The sequence below is a fragment of the Rhodamnia argentea genome, chromosome 10, assembly GCF_020921035.1.
Source record: "Rhodamnia argentea isolate NSW1041297 chromosome 10, ASM2092103v1, whole genome shotgun sequence".
Lineage (NCBI taxonomy): Eukaryota > Viridiplantae > Streptophyta > Magnoliopsida > Myrtales > Myrtaceae > Rhodamnia > Rhodamnia argentea.
The window spans coordinates 15,760,723-15,781,254 of record NC_063159.1 but is presented as its reverse complement, the minus strand read 5'-3'; the positions used below and the strand labels follow the sequence as shown (position 1 = coordinate 15,781,254).

The 20,532-nt window shown below is 39.8% G+C and overlaps 1 protein-coding gene across 1 annotated transcript; it reads right to left on the bottom strand.

Annotated features, from left to right (window-relative positions):
• Nucleotides 1-16,022: 16,022 nt before the first annotated feature.
• Nucleotides 16,023-18,049, bottom strand: LOC115731108 (protein VAPYRIN-like). The gene has a single exon (XM_030661737.2). It carries the CDS (start codon nt 17,870-17,872, stop codon nt 16,244-16,246), a length of 1,629 nt encoding a protein of 542 aa, XP_030517597.1. The 5' UTR covers nt 17,873-18,049; the 3' UTR covers nt 16,023-16,243.
• Nucleotides 18,050-20,532: the final 2,483 nt, after the last annotated feature.

The window sequence follows — 20,532 nt, the reverse complement described above, 5'->3', positions numbered from 1 at the left end:
TACCTATGTTGCAAGACGAATCATCTCTAGATGTTGTTGCTCGGGGAACCGAACATGAACCTATGTTGTGAGATGAGCCATCTCTGGGTGTTGTTGCTCAAGGAGCCGAACCTGTACCTGTATTGCAAGAAGAGCCATCTCCGAGTGCTATTGCTTAAGGATTTAAATTTGTACATATATTATAAAACGAGTTATCTCTGGGTGCTTGTACTCGAGGACCCGAATCCAAACCTATGTTGCAAGACGAGCCATCTTCGGATTCTACTACTTGAGGAGCTAAACCTATAAATATGTTGCAAGATGAGTCACCCCCGGGTACCGAAAATTTTTTATGAATACTTGCCTTTTCAAATCATGTTTTTATTACCATTTTCATGTAGAGCATTTTGGTACTCTTTCTTTTTGTGTGATTGTGATAGGATTTCTATTTCTATGTCTAACAATGACCTTTCTTAGACCCACATTGGGGATCCAATTTCGAATAGTTTCTCTCTCTCTCTCTCTCTCTCTCTCTCAGAGCTTACAAGATCGCTAAACGATGGATGAGTTCTCATGTTCTTGTGGTCTTGTATGTCGTTGGAAGACGGTGAATGTTGCAAGATGAGCTATCTCTGGGTGCTACTACTTAAGGAGCCGAACCCGTACTCGTGTTGCATGACGAGACATATCCGGGTTTTGCTGCTAGAGGAGCCAAACCCGCATTGCATGACGAGTATCTTTGAGTGCTGCTACTCGGGGATCCAAACTTGTACCTGTATAGCAAGACGAGGCATTTTCGGGTGCTACTGATCAAGGAGTCGAACTTGTGTTGCAAGATGGCACAGAGTTGGCTCACACCGCTTATGAAATAGAGGAAGAGAGTGATGAAAATGTGAGCAATGGTAGAAACCTTCTCGGTTGAGTAATCATTATATCGGGTTTGAGTGTACCGTCTAAACAATGAATTTTAACTTCATAATAACAGTGGATACTTATCTTGATTGCCGGTTCATGGAATAAATTCTTAGTTAAAACAGAATTTAAAACATTTTAAGTTAGGTTAGTTGGAGTTGTGTGGTTAGCCGGTGTGCATCACTTTTTTTATAGATTAGACAAGTAGGAAAAATTGCACGGAAATTAGCTTGTCAAGGACTTTGAAAGGGAGAGATATCTGCTTAAGAGTATAGGATAGATTAATGAGTTTATGGATGCCAAATAATTCTTTGTTTTGGCAATAGTTTTGTGTGATCTTAACTACTAATTATAATATATTACGAAGGTCATGAGCATGAGTTATGCATTCAAACTTCAAAGGGTTGATACATGACTCAAATCGTGATCAATGCTTATTGTGTTGACGTCGTTAATTGTTTTGATACTGAAAACTTGTTTCTCTTTTGCTTAATATGTTGACTGATAGTTGGCTTGAGTATACGGTTTGGACAATGAATTATAAGTTCATGACAACAGCGGATGTAGATACTGAGTGATGCTTCAAAGTTTCTAAATTGACGAAGTAACTAAAGTAGTGATTATTGTTCCCGCTTACTTCAATGACTATTCAAGTTGAAATTCACTTGGTTTATGGAAGTGCACAACTATTTTACTAAAGTTATTTGAACAGCTGCATTTTACCAATTGCTAGACAAACAATTGAGGACTTCGATCCTCCGGCGAAGTCGCTCGGGAGCAAGTAAGCTTTCTTCTACACCTTAATTGCCTCCATGACATCGGTTATCAGCCACTTTTTTCATTTTTTTATATCCAAGCAAGTTCATTTTAAATAGTTTCCATCGCACTTATTATTTCTCATCATTCTTATCATATAATCACATGTATTAGGAAAATCAATTCACAAATGAGAGTACTATAATGCATGTTTCTTTTTAATTTTATATTTTCAATTTCTTGTATATAGGTGCGAACATTGTAAATACAAGTAAGATTTTCTTATTAGTTATTTTGAATTTGGGTTAATACCACGAAAAACCCCAAATTGGTACGTCTGTGATAAATTTACTCCAAATTAATTTTTTGACCACTAAAAACCCCAAACTGGTACACTTTTGACAAATCTACCCTCCGTTAACTTCCGTTAAATTTTCCGTTAAATTTGCTGACGTGGATGACACGTCCGCCTTGGTCTGTTGACGTGGACTAGGTCCACATGGAAATAACTTGATTTTTTTAATAAATAATAATTTAGGTTTTTTTTATAATAAATACTAACTTAATTGACGTTCTTCGGGTAACTCATTTTCTCTCCACACAAAAAAACCCTAGCCCCTCGGTTCATCTTCTCCAACATTCCCTTCAACGAACGAGAGTATTTCGACAATCCAGACTCCATTCCACATCGCCACAAGCTCGGTTCATCTCTTCCCATTGCCACCTCTGCCTTACTCGGTCGCGACTTTGGGTGTATGTCATAGGTTTCGTTTTGTCAAGGTAGGAAAATCATATTCCTCCATTCGACACTATGTTCGAGATTCTATGCTTCCAAGAACCCTTCAAAATGCATATTTGGTTGCTTTGTTTGTTATTGATTTGTACCAAACTTGGCCCCTACATGATTTACTGCTTGTCTTGAAATCTATATGCTTAGGTATTGCTCTTGCTATGTTAGGCGTTCATGTTAGTTCTTGTCCTTGTTGTGTGTCGAAATTATAACACGAAACTTAAATGTGAATGGTATGATTAATTCATGCACCACATGCTCGATGAAATGCCGGAACCATATTCACTTCTGTTTGTCACTGATTTTAGGTTTATTTTGAGTGTGATTCTACGTGACTTATATGAGAATTTACTTTTTTACTTGTATATAGAACTCGAAAAATACCAAGTAGCTTGTTTGTAGAACTCGATCTTCTCATCTCCTTTGTCAAACTTGATCATCCCATATTTGCTAGTTATGTGTGAGAGATTTTCACAAAAATAATTAATTTTTTTGTTGTTCTCTTGCAAATGTCTAATGAATTTTCAATTACACTTAACCTGGGTGGAATTATGGAGTTTGGAGCCATCACTTGCTAATGATATATATGCTAGTTTTTGTGATGCCAAAGTAAATGTTGATATGGTTTGTCTTCTTATAGGTCATACAAGGATATGGATTATATGTATCCGAAGCCACAAGAAATTCATATCCGAGGGTGAACATTTATTTTTCTTAAGGAAATTTTAATCTACTGTGACTAGCATAATAACATAATATTTTTCCCTTAATTTTAGATGTCCGGCAATAAAATAGTGCAAGAAATTCGTCGAGGTGGTGCAAATCATATAGTGGATATTTCAAGCCAAGTTTTTGGACCCTCTCAAACTCAACAATCTCAAAGTGAAGCAAGACAATGAATCCGGTGGAAGAGTTGGATGTCTAGTGTAAAGCTTGTTTTGTAAAGCTTGTTCAAGTCTAGTATATATTGAACTTTTTTTGGATGGTAGTGATATGGAACGTGTTTTTGGACCTATGTTGTCCGGTGTAGACTCTGCCTCTTTTGGGTTGTTAGTTGGTTGGATGTTTGGTGTATAGGCTATTTTGTAAAGCTTGTTCAAGTCGGATGTAAAGACTATTTTATAAAGCTTGTTCAAATACATAGAACATGCTTTTGGACCTTTAGCATATAAAGGATATTTTGTAAAGCTTATTCAAGTATATAAAACATGCTTTTGGACCTCCATTGGAGGCCGATGCCTTTATTTAGTTGTCCGAAATGTGGGGTTGTTTTCATTTTGAGAGTAAGTTCATGCTGTGGCATTTCCCGTGCAAGCTTTGTAGCTTTAAACGTGAAAAAAAAATTTTGGCTTTAGATGTTAAACAAAGGTAAATTTTACAGATGACGATCACATTATGGTGCACTTTTTTATTTGTCAAGCACTTAGGTGCACTTGAAAACAATCAATATGTCCAAAATAACATCCAGGTTGTATTTGCCAAAGAAATTAACAAAAAATTCGCAAAGTATACAAAAGTGTAAGGGTAAATCAGTCAAATGTGTAGCAGTTTAGGATAAATTTGTCACAAATATACCAATTTGGGGTATATTTGCCACAAATGTACCGGTTTATGGTAAATTTGTCACAAATATACTAATTTGGGCCTTTTCGTACTATTAATCCCGTGAGATTTCCATGTAGACTTAGTCCATGTCAGCGTACCAAAGCAAACCTGTCATCCATGTCAGTAAATTTAATGGTGAAATTTGACGGAAGTTAACAGAGGGTAGATTTGTCACAGGTACACCGGTTTGGGGTTTTTAGTGGTCAAAAAATTAATTTGGGGTAAATTTGTCACAGACGTACCAGTTTGGGGTTTTTCATGGTATTAACCCTTTGAATTTTAGTGGAACAAGCGGTGATGAGTGGCGTGGCTCTACATGCAGAGATGGACCTAGTGATATTCGACGTGCGGTTTGAAGTCTTGATGGGGATCCTCCACTCATTCACATTCCTCGGATTGGCGATGGCGACACTAATCTCGGATCGATTCGGCCACCGGTGGACGATTGGCACGGTCGACGCCATGTACATCATCGAACCCCTCTTTATGGACTTGAGCCACAACTATCCTGTCTTCATGATTGGCCACTCCTACACCAACTTCGGTGCTAGCTTCGTCCTCATGATTGCCCCCGTTTACGTGACCGATATCTTCCTTGCCTTCTCCTATAGCTTCTTCACCGCCTTTCCTCGTGTACTTACTTTCATTTTTTTTTTTTGTCCAAATTTTGTGGCATCTTTTTTACCTTTTATATTTGTAATCAGTTTGTCTTTTCTATATTGAACTTGCAATATCAATCCTTTTCATGGTTCAGGTGTTCATCAATTTTAGCACAATCCTAGGCAATATCTCCACTTATTACTCATTCAAGCTTCGATTGGACCTTGGGTGGCGTCTCATGCTTATTGCGGGAGTAATCCCCTTGATCGTGCTTGCCTTGGTAGTTCTCACCATGCCGGAATCCCCCAAGGATTCATTACGCAAGGCCGTTTGCACTATGCGAAACGCGTCCTTGCAAAGACCTCCAACTCTGAGGAGGAGGCCACGCTCCAGCTTTCCAATATGAAGAAGGCTCCCGGTATAACCGAGGAGTGCAATGACAACATTGTCACAATCACCAATTGGAATACCAACATATAGCGGGATCTCTTTCACTTGACCTACTCCATCCGTCACATGCTCACATATGCCGTCGGAATCTTATTCATCCAACGGGCATGTGGTATGGACATCTTATGTGAGAGCCGTGGCACCAAAATACGCCGGCTGACTAAATCATACTTTCATTATATTATGATTTCAATTAACTAATGCAAGAGGAAAAAAATTCATATTACTTTCACATCCAAAAGGAACGAACGTGTAAATTCACGTTGAACATAATACTTCATTCATTAAGACTTCAAGACATAAATGAGTTTGTACCCAAGCCATCGGTGCATAACATCTTACCATCCGAGGCATTCAGGAAATGATCTAACCTATTTGGATAGAGTACAAAAAGGATCCTACTCTCTTTTATCATGAGGTTCCGAGCAACAAAACTTGTCCAATACATGTGGATACTACATTCCGTACCCCCCCCCACACACATACACACACGCGCACACATACACATGCATCTACTACCTCTACCACCTCCTCCGGATTACTATCCTCCACTAGCCTACCGTTGCCATCTCTATTTTTGCCACCTCTGTTGTCACATCATCTGTGAAGCGCAAGGGTCCTAACATGCGATCACATTGCCTAATATATCGGGAGATAAATCTAAAAGTAACAACGGGCATATATCCCACATTGACCCATAAAACGAACGTGTACTTAACGAAAATAGACGTAAACTCGGGGAAGATAACGTATTTGTGCCAAGCCTGAAAATGAAATGGCGCTCCGTAAAAGTGGTGAGGTGGTATGTCCATATCTAAGGATTTAAAATTTTATCAAGAGTGAGCCACAGCTCCGCAAATAAATGTCTAAGCATCACAATACACAATTCATAAGCGTCCCGACTAAAATTCATTTAAGATATGCAATTCTAATTAATTATATCAATTGAAACATTTATTAAAGATTAGCATAAATGCTCTCTTTTAATTTCGAAATGGAAAATGTTTTATTATTATATTTTCCGTAGCAATTTTCAAGGATTGAACCTCAATCATCTACAGACCTTTTCATTCCCCAAACCACCTTGCCGAGGCATTGGCGGTGTCGAGTGGTGTTTTTTCTTTTTGTTTATTTTACATGGCACATAATTTAATATTCGTCTAATCGCTACTTGGGATGATCACAAAATACATATCAAGCATTCGCTGTTAATAAACATCCAATCACACAAATATGCAGATAATTTTAAACCTTATTTCATTTCATATCTTGCAATTCCTCTTGCCACGACCTGCAGATTCCACCCGACATCCTCGCATGGCACTACCAAGACTTACACACGTAGCATCACAACTCTTGAGGTTTCTCCGATCATAAAGCATGAGCTTTCCTTATATGGGTGTCCCAAACATTTGGAGCTTCATCGGAACTCTGGTTGATAGAGAATTTTCACCGCTTTTAATTCCACACTCATGCACACATGTTATCATATGATATGCTATGTGGACATTTCATTCATGATTCAATCGAGTCTACCACTACTAGCAAAAATGGAGACAGATTCACATGTAGGTATCCGACATAGCATCCAAGCAAATGGTTCAATTCAATGCATAACTAATTACTAGCATATTAGGCCCGATCTGCCGATCTCAACTAAAATTACAAAATAAATTCATAAAATTTCAAAAAATCATAGAGCAATAGTTCAAAGTGTGGTGAATAACTTTGGTTTGAAACTTGTTTTCATTTTATCCACATAATATGGGGTATTCCTCAAAATTCGTGACTCTCTCATTTAGGGACAGTTTTGAGCATTGATTGAAATTACTGCTTTTACCTAAGTAAATTAACTCCTAAAATCATAAAACTTTAGTATGTTGTAGGTAAGACCTTGTTTTATAACTTTTATGAGAAATACAAAGTCCAGATAAATTTGTATAAGTCAAGGAAAAAATGAAAAAAATTCAGTCTCGGTAACAAAACAAAGTTGATTAACGGGACGGTCGTGTCACCTATTTAAAAGTTCCAAAAATTCTCAAATTTATATATATTGTAGTTTAGGATGTTACCGTCACCTTTTATGTTTTGCATTTTGTCAATAGAAGCTCATAGAAAATGGTACAAAAATAATAAGAACAGAAGGATCAATCGGACTCTGATGTAGCACAAACAAAATCGTAAAAGTGCAAGGCTAATTAGCTGACCATATGAACTTAAAAAAATCTCAAATTAATATATGTTATAGTTTAGGATGTTACCATCGACTTTTTTATTTTTCATTTTGTTAATAGAAGCCCACAGAAAATGGTACAAGAAGTCAGAATAGACTTGAAATCAGAACAGCTTCACAACCACACATACATAAACATTTTTCACACCTTTTCACTATGATCAACCATATGCAGAACCTTAGGTTTACATCACTTTTATTTCGCATCCATACTAAGTCACAAACCTCAAATGAACCATAATCAAACAACACCAAATCACATGGGAGTAATGAGAAAATGAAGAACTTATCTTTAATCTTAAGCTTTCAAGTCGTAGAGAGAGTTTTTGAGTGAAATCGAGAGCAAGAAGTGTGCATATGAGAGGGAGGGGTTCGCCACATGAAGAAAGAAGAAGAGAAGGAGTGAGATTAAGTGAGGGAGTGAAATAACGAAGAATTCTCATTGGGCATAATGGATGGCATGAATAATAACGTAAAATCATGATGGGTAATTGAGTGAATTTTTGGCTCAATTTTCAAGGAGTGGCCGGCCATAATGGAGTAGGAAAAAATTAAACTTCAAATTACGCTATACGTTGTACGAAGGTCTTGGTAATTGCAACTTAGAAGTCAAATTAACACTATAATCCATTAAATGATCTCTTGATAAATTCAAATAGTGATAATTAATATCCACTCTAGTACCATGACCGCATTTAGTCGGTTAAGGAGAATCTCGAAAGTCACATTTATACTATGGTCACTTGGCATTCTTCACTCTAGAGAGTAAATTAGTACTGTCGACCCTCAATGAATCACATGACACATTCCAATTTAATATCAATTAATTCAATTCTAATATCTTACTCGCTTTTACTTAGCTAGATGAAATTCAGAATGTCACACCTTACTATCATACAGATTTTGTGAAGATAGTGTATGTAACGGCCTGGGCCCCACGCGCTTCCGCCGCACCACTTTGTAAAATATTGTCCGCTTTGGACACACAGTCCTCACGGTTTTGTTCCTCCGAGCGTCGCCCATACAAAGGCCTCTTGCAAGTCTAAAGGCACCCCACGGCTTATAAGGCTTTTCCAAGACCTCCTCCTAGGCAATGTGGGACTAGGGAGCGGTTGTGACAAATTTCCCCCCTCAAAAGCACAGCGTCCCCGCTATGCCCTCTAGCACCAGCGAACGCCCGCCGTGGCCCCACACGCGGTCAAAGGTCGGCTCTGACACCAACTATAACGGCCTGGGCTAGAGGGGGCCATTTGGGCCCGTGGGCCCGGAACCGGCCCGTTGACCGGGCCCACGGTTCCGGAAACGTGGGAACCGGCCCGGAACCGGCGGTTCCGGGCCGGTTCGAACCGCCAAAAAAAAAAAAAAAAAAAAAAAGTGGGCTCTCTGCCCCGGGCCCCCTCCCCCCGGCGCGCCCGCGGCTTTGGGCCGTTGGCAACGGCCCAAAGAGCCGTTGCTTTCCATTTTTAAAAAATAATAATAATAATAATAAAAAATGATTCTTGCCTATAAATGCATATGCTTCCCCTTTCATTTTTGTCACAAATTCTCCGAACAATCTCTCGAATTCTCTCCGAAATCCTCTCAAATCGCTCAAATTCTCCCAATTCTCTCAATCCCGACTCAATTCTCTCAATCGGATTTCCGATCAATTCTCTCAAAAAATGGCAAGTGGAAGCGAAAATGCCGACAAGGGCAAGATGGCTATGGGAGATTCCGACTAGCCCTTTCATGAATACGATCCTCGTGAGTATGCAAGTTGGGAAGACGACGACGATAATATCAACTATGTCCCGATTCCGAACGTCGAGCACATCCCAACACAAGAAAGTCTTCATCCTCCCACCGGTGTCGAAGAAACGTCAACGGCAAATGAGCCGGAACGGAAGGGCCGAGATAATACATCGGACTTGTGGCTACACTTCGACAAGGTACGTGATGAAGTCGAAGGTAAGTATAATGTAAAATGTAAATATTGTTCGCAAACTTATAAATTCACGAAAGGAGACGGCTACGGAACATTCCGTCGGCATTTGACGAAAAAACATCCAACGCAAGCGGGGATCGACAATACGCAACAACAAATTTCCGGGTACGCCACTTCTAAGCCTCATCCTTTATTTCGTTTCACTGAAGCACTTTATAAACAAACATTAGGTGAATATGTTGCCCTTGATCATGCTCCGTTTAATACTTGGTGAAAATTTTAATATGAAATATTTGATAAATACTGCGTTGGTTCATAGCGCCAACTATTCCAAAAAATACTCTTAAACGCGAAGTTTTTCATCTTTATAAAAAAGGAAAAAAATCTTTAGCAAAATTTTTTATGCGGAATTCAATGGACGTGTGCATATAGGTAGCGATATTTGGAGTGATCCTTGGCAAATTCATTCTTATATGGGTGTCACGTGTCATTGGATAGATGACAATTGGATGATTCAAAAAGACTTATTGCATTCCGAGTTTTTGATGAAAGCCATTCGGCTCATAATATTTATAGAATAATTAGGCAAGTTTTAGAAGAATATAATTTAATAAATAAAGTATTTTCAATTGGTTTTGATAATGCCGCCGCAAATACCGCTTCTATTCCCGAATTAGAAAATATTTGCAAACCCACTTTTGGCGGACAATTTTTTCACATTAGATGTGCTTGTCATGTTTTAAATTTATGTGTACAAAATGGTTTACGAACTCTTGACACTTCTCTCGCCCCAATAAAAAGTGCAATTAAATTTTTATGGAGTCGTCCCCAATGTATGAAATCATGGGGAAAATTTTGTAAACAAAATGGGAGAAGGCCAAGAAGATTTCCAAAAGATATTCCGACTCGTTGGAATTCTACGTACGAGTTGCTTCGGCAAACTTTTGAATATAAAGATTTATTATGTATGTTTATTTCACAAAATATTCCCGAAATTACTTTACTTCCTCAACATTGGGACGTTTGCAAGAAAATTTTAGATATTTTGAAAATTTTTAATGATGCTACTAAGACTTTATCTGGTATTTATTATCCTACAACGCATTTATTTTTAATAGAGTGTGTTAATATTAGTAGTGTTTTTAGTGAATATGAAAAAGATACCGAATTAGGTCAAACTATTTTAGTAATGCGAGAAAAATGGTTGCATTATTATTTGCAAATTCCTCTTGTCTATTTAGTTGGTATTGTTTTTGATCCACGTATTAAATTAGACGGTTTACAAGATTATTTGAATGTGTATTATCATGATTGTTTACATTTGGATGATTCAATAGATATTTTAAATATATTAGGACATGTTAAAGAATCTATAGTAGCATTATATGGAGAATTTTGTAGTAGATATGGTTTAAGTGATTACGGATCTTTACAATCTACCTGCCTCACGTAGCGAAGGTGGTAGTTCACTTAGTAGAGGGTATAATATGCTTAAGAGTAGGCAAAAAAAAAAAAAAAGGGGCAACAGGTAATATTTCTGAATTAGAAAAATATTTAACCACTCAATTTGAGTTTCGTGATGCGAACATAGTACAGATTTGAAATCTGAAGTGGTGGAAGAGTCACCAAATCGAGTATCCAGTTCTCGCCCTCATCGCTCGTCAAATATTAGCAACCCCTTCTTCAACGGTTGCGGTTGAACAAGCATTTAGTTCCGGAGGATTAATTTTGGACTCTCGCCGTTCAAGATTAAGCCCGGACTCTATGGAAGCTCAAGCTTGTGTCGGCGATTGGACGAGGGCGAAATATCGACACCAAGAGTTAGATCGTGAACACGAATTTTTTAGCGATGATGTTGGAGATACCACCGCCACGGGTACCACAACGGGTAGCGACGATTGACGATGAGGTAAGTTGGGGTTCTCAAAGGTAAAAAGAACTACATGGGCTTTGATTCTTCTATCCCCAAGAAGATATGTAGGTCGCTTAATGATAATTCATTAAGTTCAAGCCCATTCCTTCTTTTTTTTTTTTCCCATATTTTATTACAATGTACAATTTAATTGTATTTTATAATTTATAATTTATTATATTTATTTTATTATTTATTATTTTAAAAATTATTATTAAAAATGAATCGGAATGAACCGGCGGTTCCGAACCGGAACCGCCGGTTCCGAAGCGAAACCGGAACCGGCCCGGGAACCGGCCCGGAACCGGCCCGGGAACCGGCCCGGAACCGCCATTTTTCACGGCCGGTTCCGGTTCCACCGAACCGGCCGTGACTAGCCTGGGCCCCACGCGCTTCCGCTGCGCCACTTTGTAAGATATTGTCCACTTTAGACACACAGTCCTCACGATTTTGTTCCTCCAAGCGTCGCCCATACGGCGCTCGGAAAAGGCCTTTTGCAAGTCTAAGGGCACCCCACGGCTTATAAGGCATTCCCAAGACCTCCTCCTAGGCAATGTGGGACCAGGGAGGAGTTGTGACAGTGTACGTCCTCATCGCTGCCTACTGCCTTGATCGGGTCGGACGATGGCCATTGTTACTTATTGACACACGACTTTTGATCATTTTAATTCTTAGAAAAATAAATAAAATTTCTTAAAATTTCAAAAATCAACTTTGGAACTCTTGACCACATCTAAGAAACCAATTTTAATCAAAAAAATTTTCATATTTTTCTGTATTTTTGCAATTTCTTTTCTTTAAAGAAAGCCGAAAATTTAAAAATATCAAATGCGGTTAGAAAAATTTTGGAAATATAATCATTTGTCTTATATTAATTTCAATTTCATTTAGCCTCATTAGTTTTCAAAAAATTCAATTAGGATTATAGTTTTCCTTAATCCATAGGATTTCATGCCTTAATTGAGCAAAAAAAAGACATAAATTGGTCTCCTCCTTGTCATTTTTTTACTTTTAAGTCAGTTAGTTTAGGAACCTTTAATTTCACTTCAGTCCAATCAATTTCACATTTCAAGCATATTGAAATTTGACCTAATTCTAAGGCATTTTTGGAACTAATTTGGGAATCTAATCGATACGGTCACAATTGAAACCTAGTATGTCAAGTGACTTGTATGAAACCTAACGAGGCCTCTATCATCTGGGGGAGCCGCACAACTCTCAAAATTTCTGTCCCCCTCCACTGGTTCATGGTTAGTTCATTCAAGGGGAAAGAAGGAAAAGAAATAAAAGCGGACAACTCCCAAAAACTTTGGGGGCCATCACTGGTTCCCGTACGTTCAAGAAAAAACGAAAGGAAATGGGGAAAAAAAAAATGAGGGCGGAGCTCGAAAGGCAATCCAAGGTAGACGTTATAGAGAAACGGAGAGGTTATTAAACGCCATTTTTTGAGCTCCATGACTACACAGAGAGCTTGAGGTGGAGAAGAGAGGAAGTTCTTGGAGGAGACGTCGTGGGGAAGGATTTTTTCGCAAAAAAGAGAGATGTGGCTGGGTTTTGGGGAGTTTTAGCTCTTGAACTTCACGACGAAGAGAGAAAATGAGGGAAATTGAGAGAGAAAAGGGAGAAAAGGGGTCATTTAGTCTGGTTCTTTTAGGGGTATACACACTGAGAATTTTGATTTCACTCGATGGGGGGAGGCCATTGGGGCCTACCTAGCACGGCATTGGCACATAACACGATAAAATTCGACAAGCCGACACGTCATTTCTAAAAAAATAGAAAATTCTAACATATTGGGATATATTGCATATTAAATATATGTTTTTATCTATAAATGATAAATTATCATGTACATATAAGGAGATTACTCATGATTGTGTTTTTTTTTCCTGACGGGAAATATTAACTTTGGGGTAGCTAGATATATGACTTAAACATATATATTTTTTATAAATATATATATTTTGACCCCTAATTTATCAAAAATGCTTAAAATTGTCCCATGCCTGTCGAAATGGCTTATAGGGATGCTGGACTCTCGAGTCATTGACGTGTCTGAAGCGTTGATCGCATGTCGATTGCATATAAAAAATTCTCAAACATGATACGAGGGCTCCCGGAGAGTGTCGATGCTTCCTAGCCGCCAGCCCTTCCCGGTAGTGGAGGACGGGAAGGCCTGTTTTAGCCACATCATAACCATGTAGGAAAGAGAAAAAATTAAAAGAAACCATGTCGGCATTTTTATTAGCCAAGTTGGACGGAGTTAACGAAATGACTCGATTGCACCAATTTGATAAGTTTTAGGACTTGATTGCACTTTTTACAAGTTTTAGAATTCAATTGTACTTTTGTGACAAGTTTTAGGACTTCCTGTGAATATATATCCTTAAGATAAATAACGTGATCAATTTTATTATGTATATATACACACACAAATATTATGTCAGGAAGACTCGTGACATCATTACACAAATTACTTTTGCACTTTTTAGTGATATAACCTATGCATGACCAAGAAAGGAGATATTACGAAAAAGATACCTCTACAAAGAGAGATACGATAGAGCAGGAGGAAATTACAAGCTTAATATGGATTCAAAAGTCGAAAATTATTGTTAGTGTAATAATCTCTCGCCAACAAGATTTGTACTGTAACATCATGACTTGGGCCTATTCCATTTTGAATCCTGATGGCTGAAAATTTTGGAAAAATACCCGGTTGTAATATCTTGTTGCAAAATTAAAATTAACGGATGTTGCAAATAAGCCAATGCGAAAATACTAGAGAAATAAACGAGGAATAATAAGAACACCAAAGATTTATATGGTTCGGTCTGAGTATCAATATCCACACCCGAGAAGAGTCAACAATAAATAATCTATTATGATCGAAGAATTCAAGTTACGATCGCTCTCATGCTAAATTATTTTCCACATCAGATTACAACGAAACCAAAAGTATTTACAAATAATTGGATGTAAAACTCACAACACAAAATTCGTCTATGTCTGAAGCTTTTCGCATCGCCGAAAACAAGAACTTATTGTATGTTTTCTATCTTCTCTATGCGGTGTCATCCTTCTGTGCATAGCCCAAAAAATAAAATGTTAATATCACGAAAAATCCAAAAATGATACACGTGTGATATATTACAAACTAATTTTTTTACCATGAAATACCCAAATTGATATATCTATGACAATTTTGTCATCAAATTGCTAAATTGGACAATACATGGCAGTTTACGAGTATATTAATTTGAGGTTTTTATCCTTCGATGTACTAGTTCGTAATTTTTCATTATATTAGCACAAATTAACAGAAACTAACGAATGGTGGATTTGTTACGGATATGTCGATTTGACATTTTTTGTGATAAAAAAAACAATTTGTGGTATATTTATCATATGAGTACGAATTTGAAATTTTAAATAATCAAAAAAATCAATTTATAATGAATCAATCACATTAATTCGGGGCTTTTTCGTGGTGTTTACTTTTAAAAAAAAAAAAAAGGCCGTTCCTTTTATTTCCTCTTTCGTTTGTGCGGTTTCAAGAAGTCAAAGGAGTTTATCCTTTGTTGACCAACCAATCACAAAGCAAAGCAGAGATGTTACTGTACGGATCCAAGATAAAAATGATTTCTTTTGTGGGCAATAAAAAATCTTGCCTATTGTCGCGAAGGAAACGTACCCACAAAAGTCGAGAAAAATATAAAAAAAAAAAGTTCTAAACATATTATATTAATATCAATTTAGTCATACACCTCTCAATAAAACTAATTTACTTCTAAATCTTTTGCATTAATATCAATAGAATCAATCCGGTCAATTTTATCCAAAAAATTGTTGATGCGAACGTTAGCGATGCCATATAGGATGACCAGCTACGGCGTGGATATTTTTCAATAATATTTTTTAAAAGATTATTTTTTAATTATTTTTTCTTTTTTTAACTTTGCTTTGGTCAGCGATGGTCACCGAAAATCCTCATTGGCCCCCCAGGTGGGGCCGACGAGCCCTCACCAGATTTGGGCTAGGGCCGCGACCCTCGCGGACCAAAGGCAAAGTTTAAGGTAAAAATATTATTAAAAATGATTTTTTCAAACAAATATTATTAAGAATGTCGACATCATGGCAAATCATCCTATGTGGCATTTAGCCAAAATTGACCGAATAGACTGAATTGATACACATATAAAAAGATTTATGACTAAATTGGACCAATTGAAAGGTTTATGACTTCTTTGGTACTTTTCCCCACAAAAGTCCTCTTGCCAAAGAAAACCGAAGAACCTAATACGTGTGCCCCTGCGTTAGACAAATAGATAAATTCTAATCCAAATAGGAAAGTGCGCACAGATTCAAACTCGAGACATAGTTTGACATATTTGAAGATATTAATTGGAGAGATGAAATCGGCCATTTAAACATCCATCCACGAACCATATTAATCCAACGCAAGCTGCTCAGCCTAACAGACGAGATTTTGCCAAAAGGACCAATGTAGGGGAAGGCCTGACAATTAGATTACCGGCGTCAATCACTTAATTTAATCGCTGCGGATTATTTGATTTTGATGTAAGATTAGCTGTGATGAACAGATGTAAATCACTCAAATTGAAAACTGAATGGACTAACTTGCAAGAGAACATAAATGACATTATTGATGGATAAAGCAAACCAATTTAAGCTTTCACGAGAAGTTTCTCACAGTGATCAGCTCATTTTGCTACACACAAATGCCATCAGACCACCCTAACATCGATTGTTCCCAGAAGATCAGGAACTCGTTAATCGGGAATACGAACGATGATTCCCCGATTAATAACCGCACCGCCCGTCTTTATCAACGCCGATCTTCCGTAAGAACTTAGGATCAGGATGAATCAAGCGATGGTCATGCACTAGAGACCAAGGTTACAGAACGGACACAATGTACTGAATGAATCTACAAGTATAACTCCTACCACTACCAACACCAACTTCTGCAACAAATCGAATCAATAGACAAGGCCTACTCATGAATTTGGAATATGCAGAAGCAAAACTTGGGATCATGGGTACGATTCTAGTCCCAAATTAGAGCACGGCAATTTGCCTGGACAAATCGAAGCTACCGCGAAGTCCCTTTCTTCTCCGGTAGATCTGCTTCTTCTTTAACCCTCCGTGATCGGCAGCATCTCGACCCAATGATCCTCCCCCGACGCCTCCCAAGAGTGAAGCAGCGCTGCCTGTGATTTGGGCGCTCCCGTCCTTGCACGCGCCACCGTGCCCGAGTATCCTCGAGATCCCCTTGTAAGCCAGCGACTCGGCGATTTGTAGCGCACTGAGTCCCTTATTGGTCCTTGCCTCCGCGTCGGCTCCTTTCTTCACTAGCAACTCCACCACCTCCATGTGCCCCGATTCGGTCGCGCAGTGCAAGGCCGTGTATCCATCTTCGTCCTTCGTGTCAATGTCGATTCCCTTCTCGAGTAGAGCCTTGACTGCCTCTGTGTGGCCCTTGAACGAAGCGCGGTGCAGTGCGGTCCACCCGTGCTGGTCGCGGCCGTTGATCACGGCCCCGCTCTCGAGGAGTCGGTGGATGTGCCGCGCTTCTCCTTTCCTCGCCGCCGAGCACAATTTGTCCCCTAACTTAAGGGCGTCAAAGAGCTTCGTGTGGCCGTGCTCTGCCGCCACGTCATAGGCGGTCTTGCCGTACTTGTTGCGGACGTCTTTGTTGGCTCCTTTCTGCAGCAGGAGCTTCACCGTGTTCTCGTCCCCATGGCTCGCTGCAACGTGCAACGGCGTGTCGCCGTCTTTGCCATCGTGCACGTCGGTTTTGGCTCCGCCGCTCAATAGAAGCCTCGCGCAGTCTCTTCTCTGCTCCTTCACGGCGATGTGTAAGGCCGTTTTGCCATCCTTGGTAAGAGCATTCAGGTCGGCCCCTTTTAGCAAGAGGAGCTTCAACACCTCCGTATGTCCACTGCCCGTGGCGAGGTGAACGGGGCCGCAGTTCGATGTCTCCGAGCGTTCAATGCTCGCTCGGTGAGCCAGCAGGAGCTCCGCAATTAGGGTTTCTCCAGCGGCGGCCGCCGCCGCAAGTGGGCTGTATCCCAATGATCGGTCTGGAGCCTCCAGCCTGGGCTCGAATTCAAGAAGCAATTGGACGAGATCGGCTCGCCCCTGCGCGATGGCCAGGTGAAGCAACGTCTGACCATGCTCGTCGACAGAGTCCACAAGCTTCCAAGCCGGGTCGCTCCGCTCCATCACCTCCCTGATCTCGTCCATCAAACCTTCCGTAATGAGTTGAACCACGATCGGCGAGCCGACGAACATGACCCTCAAGCCGCTATCGATGAACACTTGCTTCTTCTTGGTGGTGAACCAATCACTGGGGACCTCGAAGGCGGAGCTATGGCTCTTCACCGCCGCGCCGGGGACCACGATGCTGTGGAGGAGGAACAAGTCGTCGCAGCGAGGGAAGAACTCAGGAAGGGCCGAACCGGGAGGGTGGTGATAAGTGACTTCCACGGTCAGCGTCGAGAGCGGAGCTATGATCCCAGACTGCGGCTTCACAGTGTAGTGGCTCTTGTGCTCCGGCTGGAGCTTGAACGCGACCGGCATGGTGTACATCACGTTGCGCAGAGTGAGCTCGCCACAGCACCTTTGTCCCGGCTCGATTCGGATGGCGATGGTGCTCGACGGCTCCAAGCTTACTAGCCTGTCCATTTCGAGCCAAATTACAGCCGAGAATTGCGTCCGCGCTTCACCAAACCGACCGCGGATTAGACGTCGCGAGCGAGATGGATTGCATCGAAGGCGGTGCCGCGACGGGAACCGAACTTGATCAGCTCGGCGAGTCGCTCCTTTTGCTTTCCTTCCCTCTCTGGATCTTGAAGTAATGATCCAGACAGGGTTATGCGAGGCCGGATCCAGCATCGGTTTTAAAGGAGGAAGGGGACGGAGGCCAGCAACGAATGCCGAGCCGCCACGTGGTGGTGTTGAGTCCGATGCTGACTCGTTCCATGCAGCGTCCCAACTGGATGCTCTTCATCCGACTCGTAAAAAATCAATTTGCTAACCCGTCTATGTCAAAAAAAAAAAATTAAACTCAAATGCTTGGGATTTACTATTTGTGAGTGAAAAATGAATGATTTAAAAAATATTTTCTTAAAAAAATGATAATTTGTATCACTTAAAATAATTAATCAATTAAAAATGTGCAAGTTGTTGATAATAATTTATGTTTAAATGTTTTCTTGGATGATGAAAATATTTTTTCATTCACTTATTTTTTGTAAGCGATATATGTAATTATTTTTAGAAAAATATTTTTTGAAATATTCATTTTTCGCGGAACAAATGGAGCCTCGGTAATTACCATAAGCAAACTCATTATCGAAATATTCGTCACGCAATCTTGAGTAAGAGTGATACGACACGGTACGGTGTGAAATAGGAGAACGATAAGATGCTTTTGTTGATTTAGGAAAGCCAATTTTTATCGGATAAAGGTCCTTTTCTTCCCAATTTCTTTCTGTAAACTTGCGCCATTGGCCAAAATGGGTCGCTGAAAATGACTCGGGCACGCGTACTTGAACCGGTTCATGTTCATTTTCACTTCGGATTCTGATGATGTTAGTCCAGGACATTCGGCTTGCGAAGTTGACCGCGTCCCACTCGTCGGAATCGTCCATTCCTTCCGACAACGACACGGACATGGCATGGACATTTTTTTTTTTTGGGTGGGTTCAGATGGAGCAAAAAAGAAAGAGAGAGATTGATGGGCCTTCCGGTTGGCGAGGCCGCGTCGCCAAACAGCGTAGCGCTAAAAAAAAGCCTTGCGTCGTTTCCTCCCGACTTGCCACGTGGAGTTCTGCGGCTTGCGAAATCTAATGCTGGATTTTTGGGGGGGGTCCCACGTGCAATTTCTTGCCATTGGACCGATGAAAAAGATTGTGGGGCCCGATGCGTCGTCGCCTGATGCGATACCGGTCCACCCCTAGGACCCAATTCGCTCACAACGAAATCCTAATTCTCCTTGATATGGCCGAGACGCCGAGAGAGCATCGGATTCTTGAAAAACCGGTTTTATAAAGACGTCGTCTCAGGGCCATATTGATTTCGAGCCCCGTTGGAGCGCTCCGAGGGTAGAATCCTTGACGCGCCGGGCTGGTGCGGGAGGCGCCTCCTTAAGAACGGCCGGAGAGGTGGACCAGTCGGGATGCGCTAAACTTAGCTCAAGTATTCTCATGGGTTCATAGGAAGGCAAAATGACGCAAATGGTCTCTGTCTGAATTTTGACTCAATTTACAATATAATCCATGAACTTTTAATTTGACTAATATGGTCCCCGAATTTTAATCCAATATGTAATGTGGTCCCTAAACTTTTAATTTAATCAATGTGGTCCCCGAACTTTTGGAACATGCTCAATTTAGTCCCTAAACTTGAATCAATGGAAGGACTACGTTAAACATCTTACTATAGTAAACAACTATATTTGTCAAATTTAAAGTTTATGGATCACATTGCATATCGGGTTAAAATTCAGAGGCTGTATTAGTCAAATTAAAAGTTCAAGGATTACATTGCAAATTGAGTCATAATTCAGGAATTGTTTATGTCATTAGCCCTAACAATAACAATAAAAAAATGTCATAACGGATTGAATAGTTATTTTGGCGCTTTGTCATATCACATTATATTATATAATCTAAATCGTTAATATGTGTGAACGATAGTAAAATGTATGCTCTTAATTAGCAAATGCTTACGTCATAGCTAGGAACGTTACGATCTCATGTGAGAAATGGTAAAACATCGATCTTGTCTAAAACATAGTAAACCGTCCAGGCACCAGGAGAGAGAAAGAATGACGAATCCAAAGCAACAATGCTAGGAATTAAATTATCCTAGGTTTGCATTAAACTATGTACGAAAATGACATCTTTATTATATATAATTGGTCTAATTTAATTGCTATTCTATGGTTATGCCAACCAGTCCACCAGATAATCACTAGTAGTTGGACACTTCTCAAATCGACAGATCATTGGTGCTGCTTCGGATGTCCATTTGGAATATGCCCCACGACCCGATTATTACTGTTTTTTTTTTTTTGTTTTTGGTGGTCAAGACTCGATTATGTTTTGTTAGACACATTCTGTTGCCAGATGGGAAATCTTACTTAGTTCAGAGACAGCTGCAATGACAACAAATATACTACGTTAATGAAAAAGACAAAATTGGAAGTTCTGGCAGCGAGTTCCACTTGGTGCCCTCATCCTCTCAGCTGAGCTTGACCAATTAAAATGATGATATTTCTGTAGGGATGATTGTTTCAAAAGTGATCATCTCGGAACTGGGAGCTGGACTAAGAAAGGTCG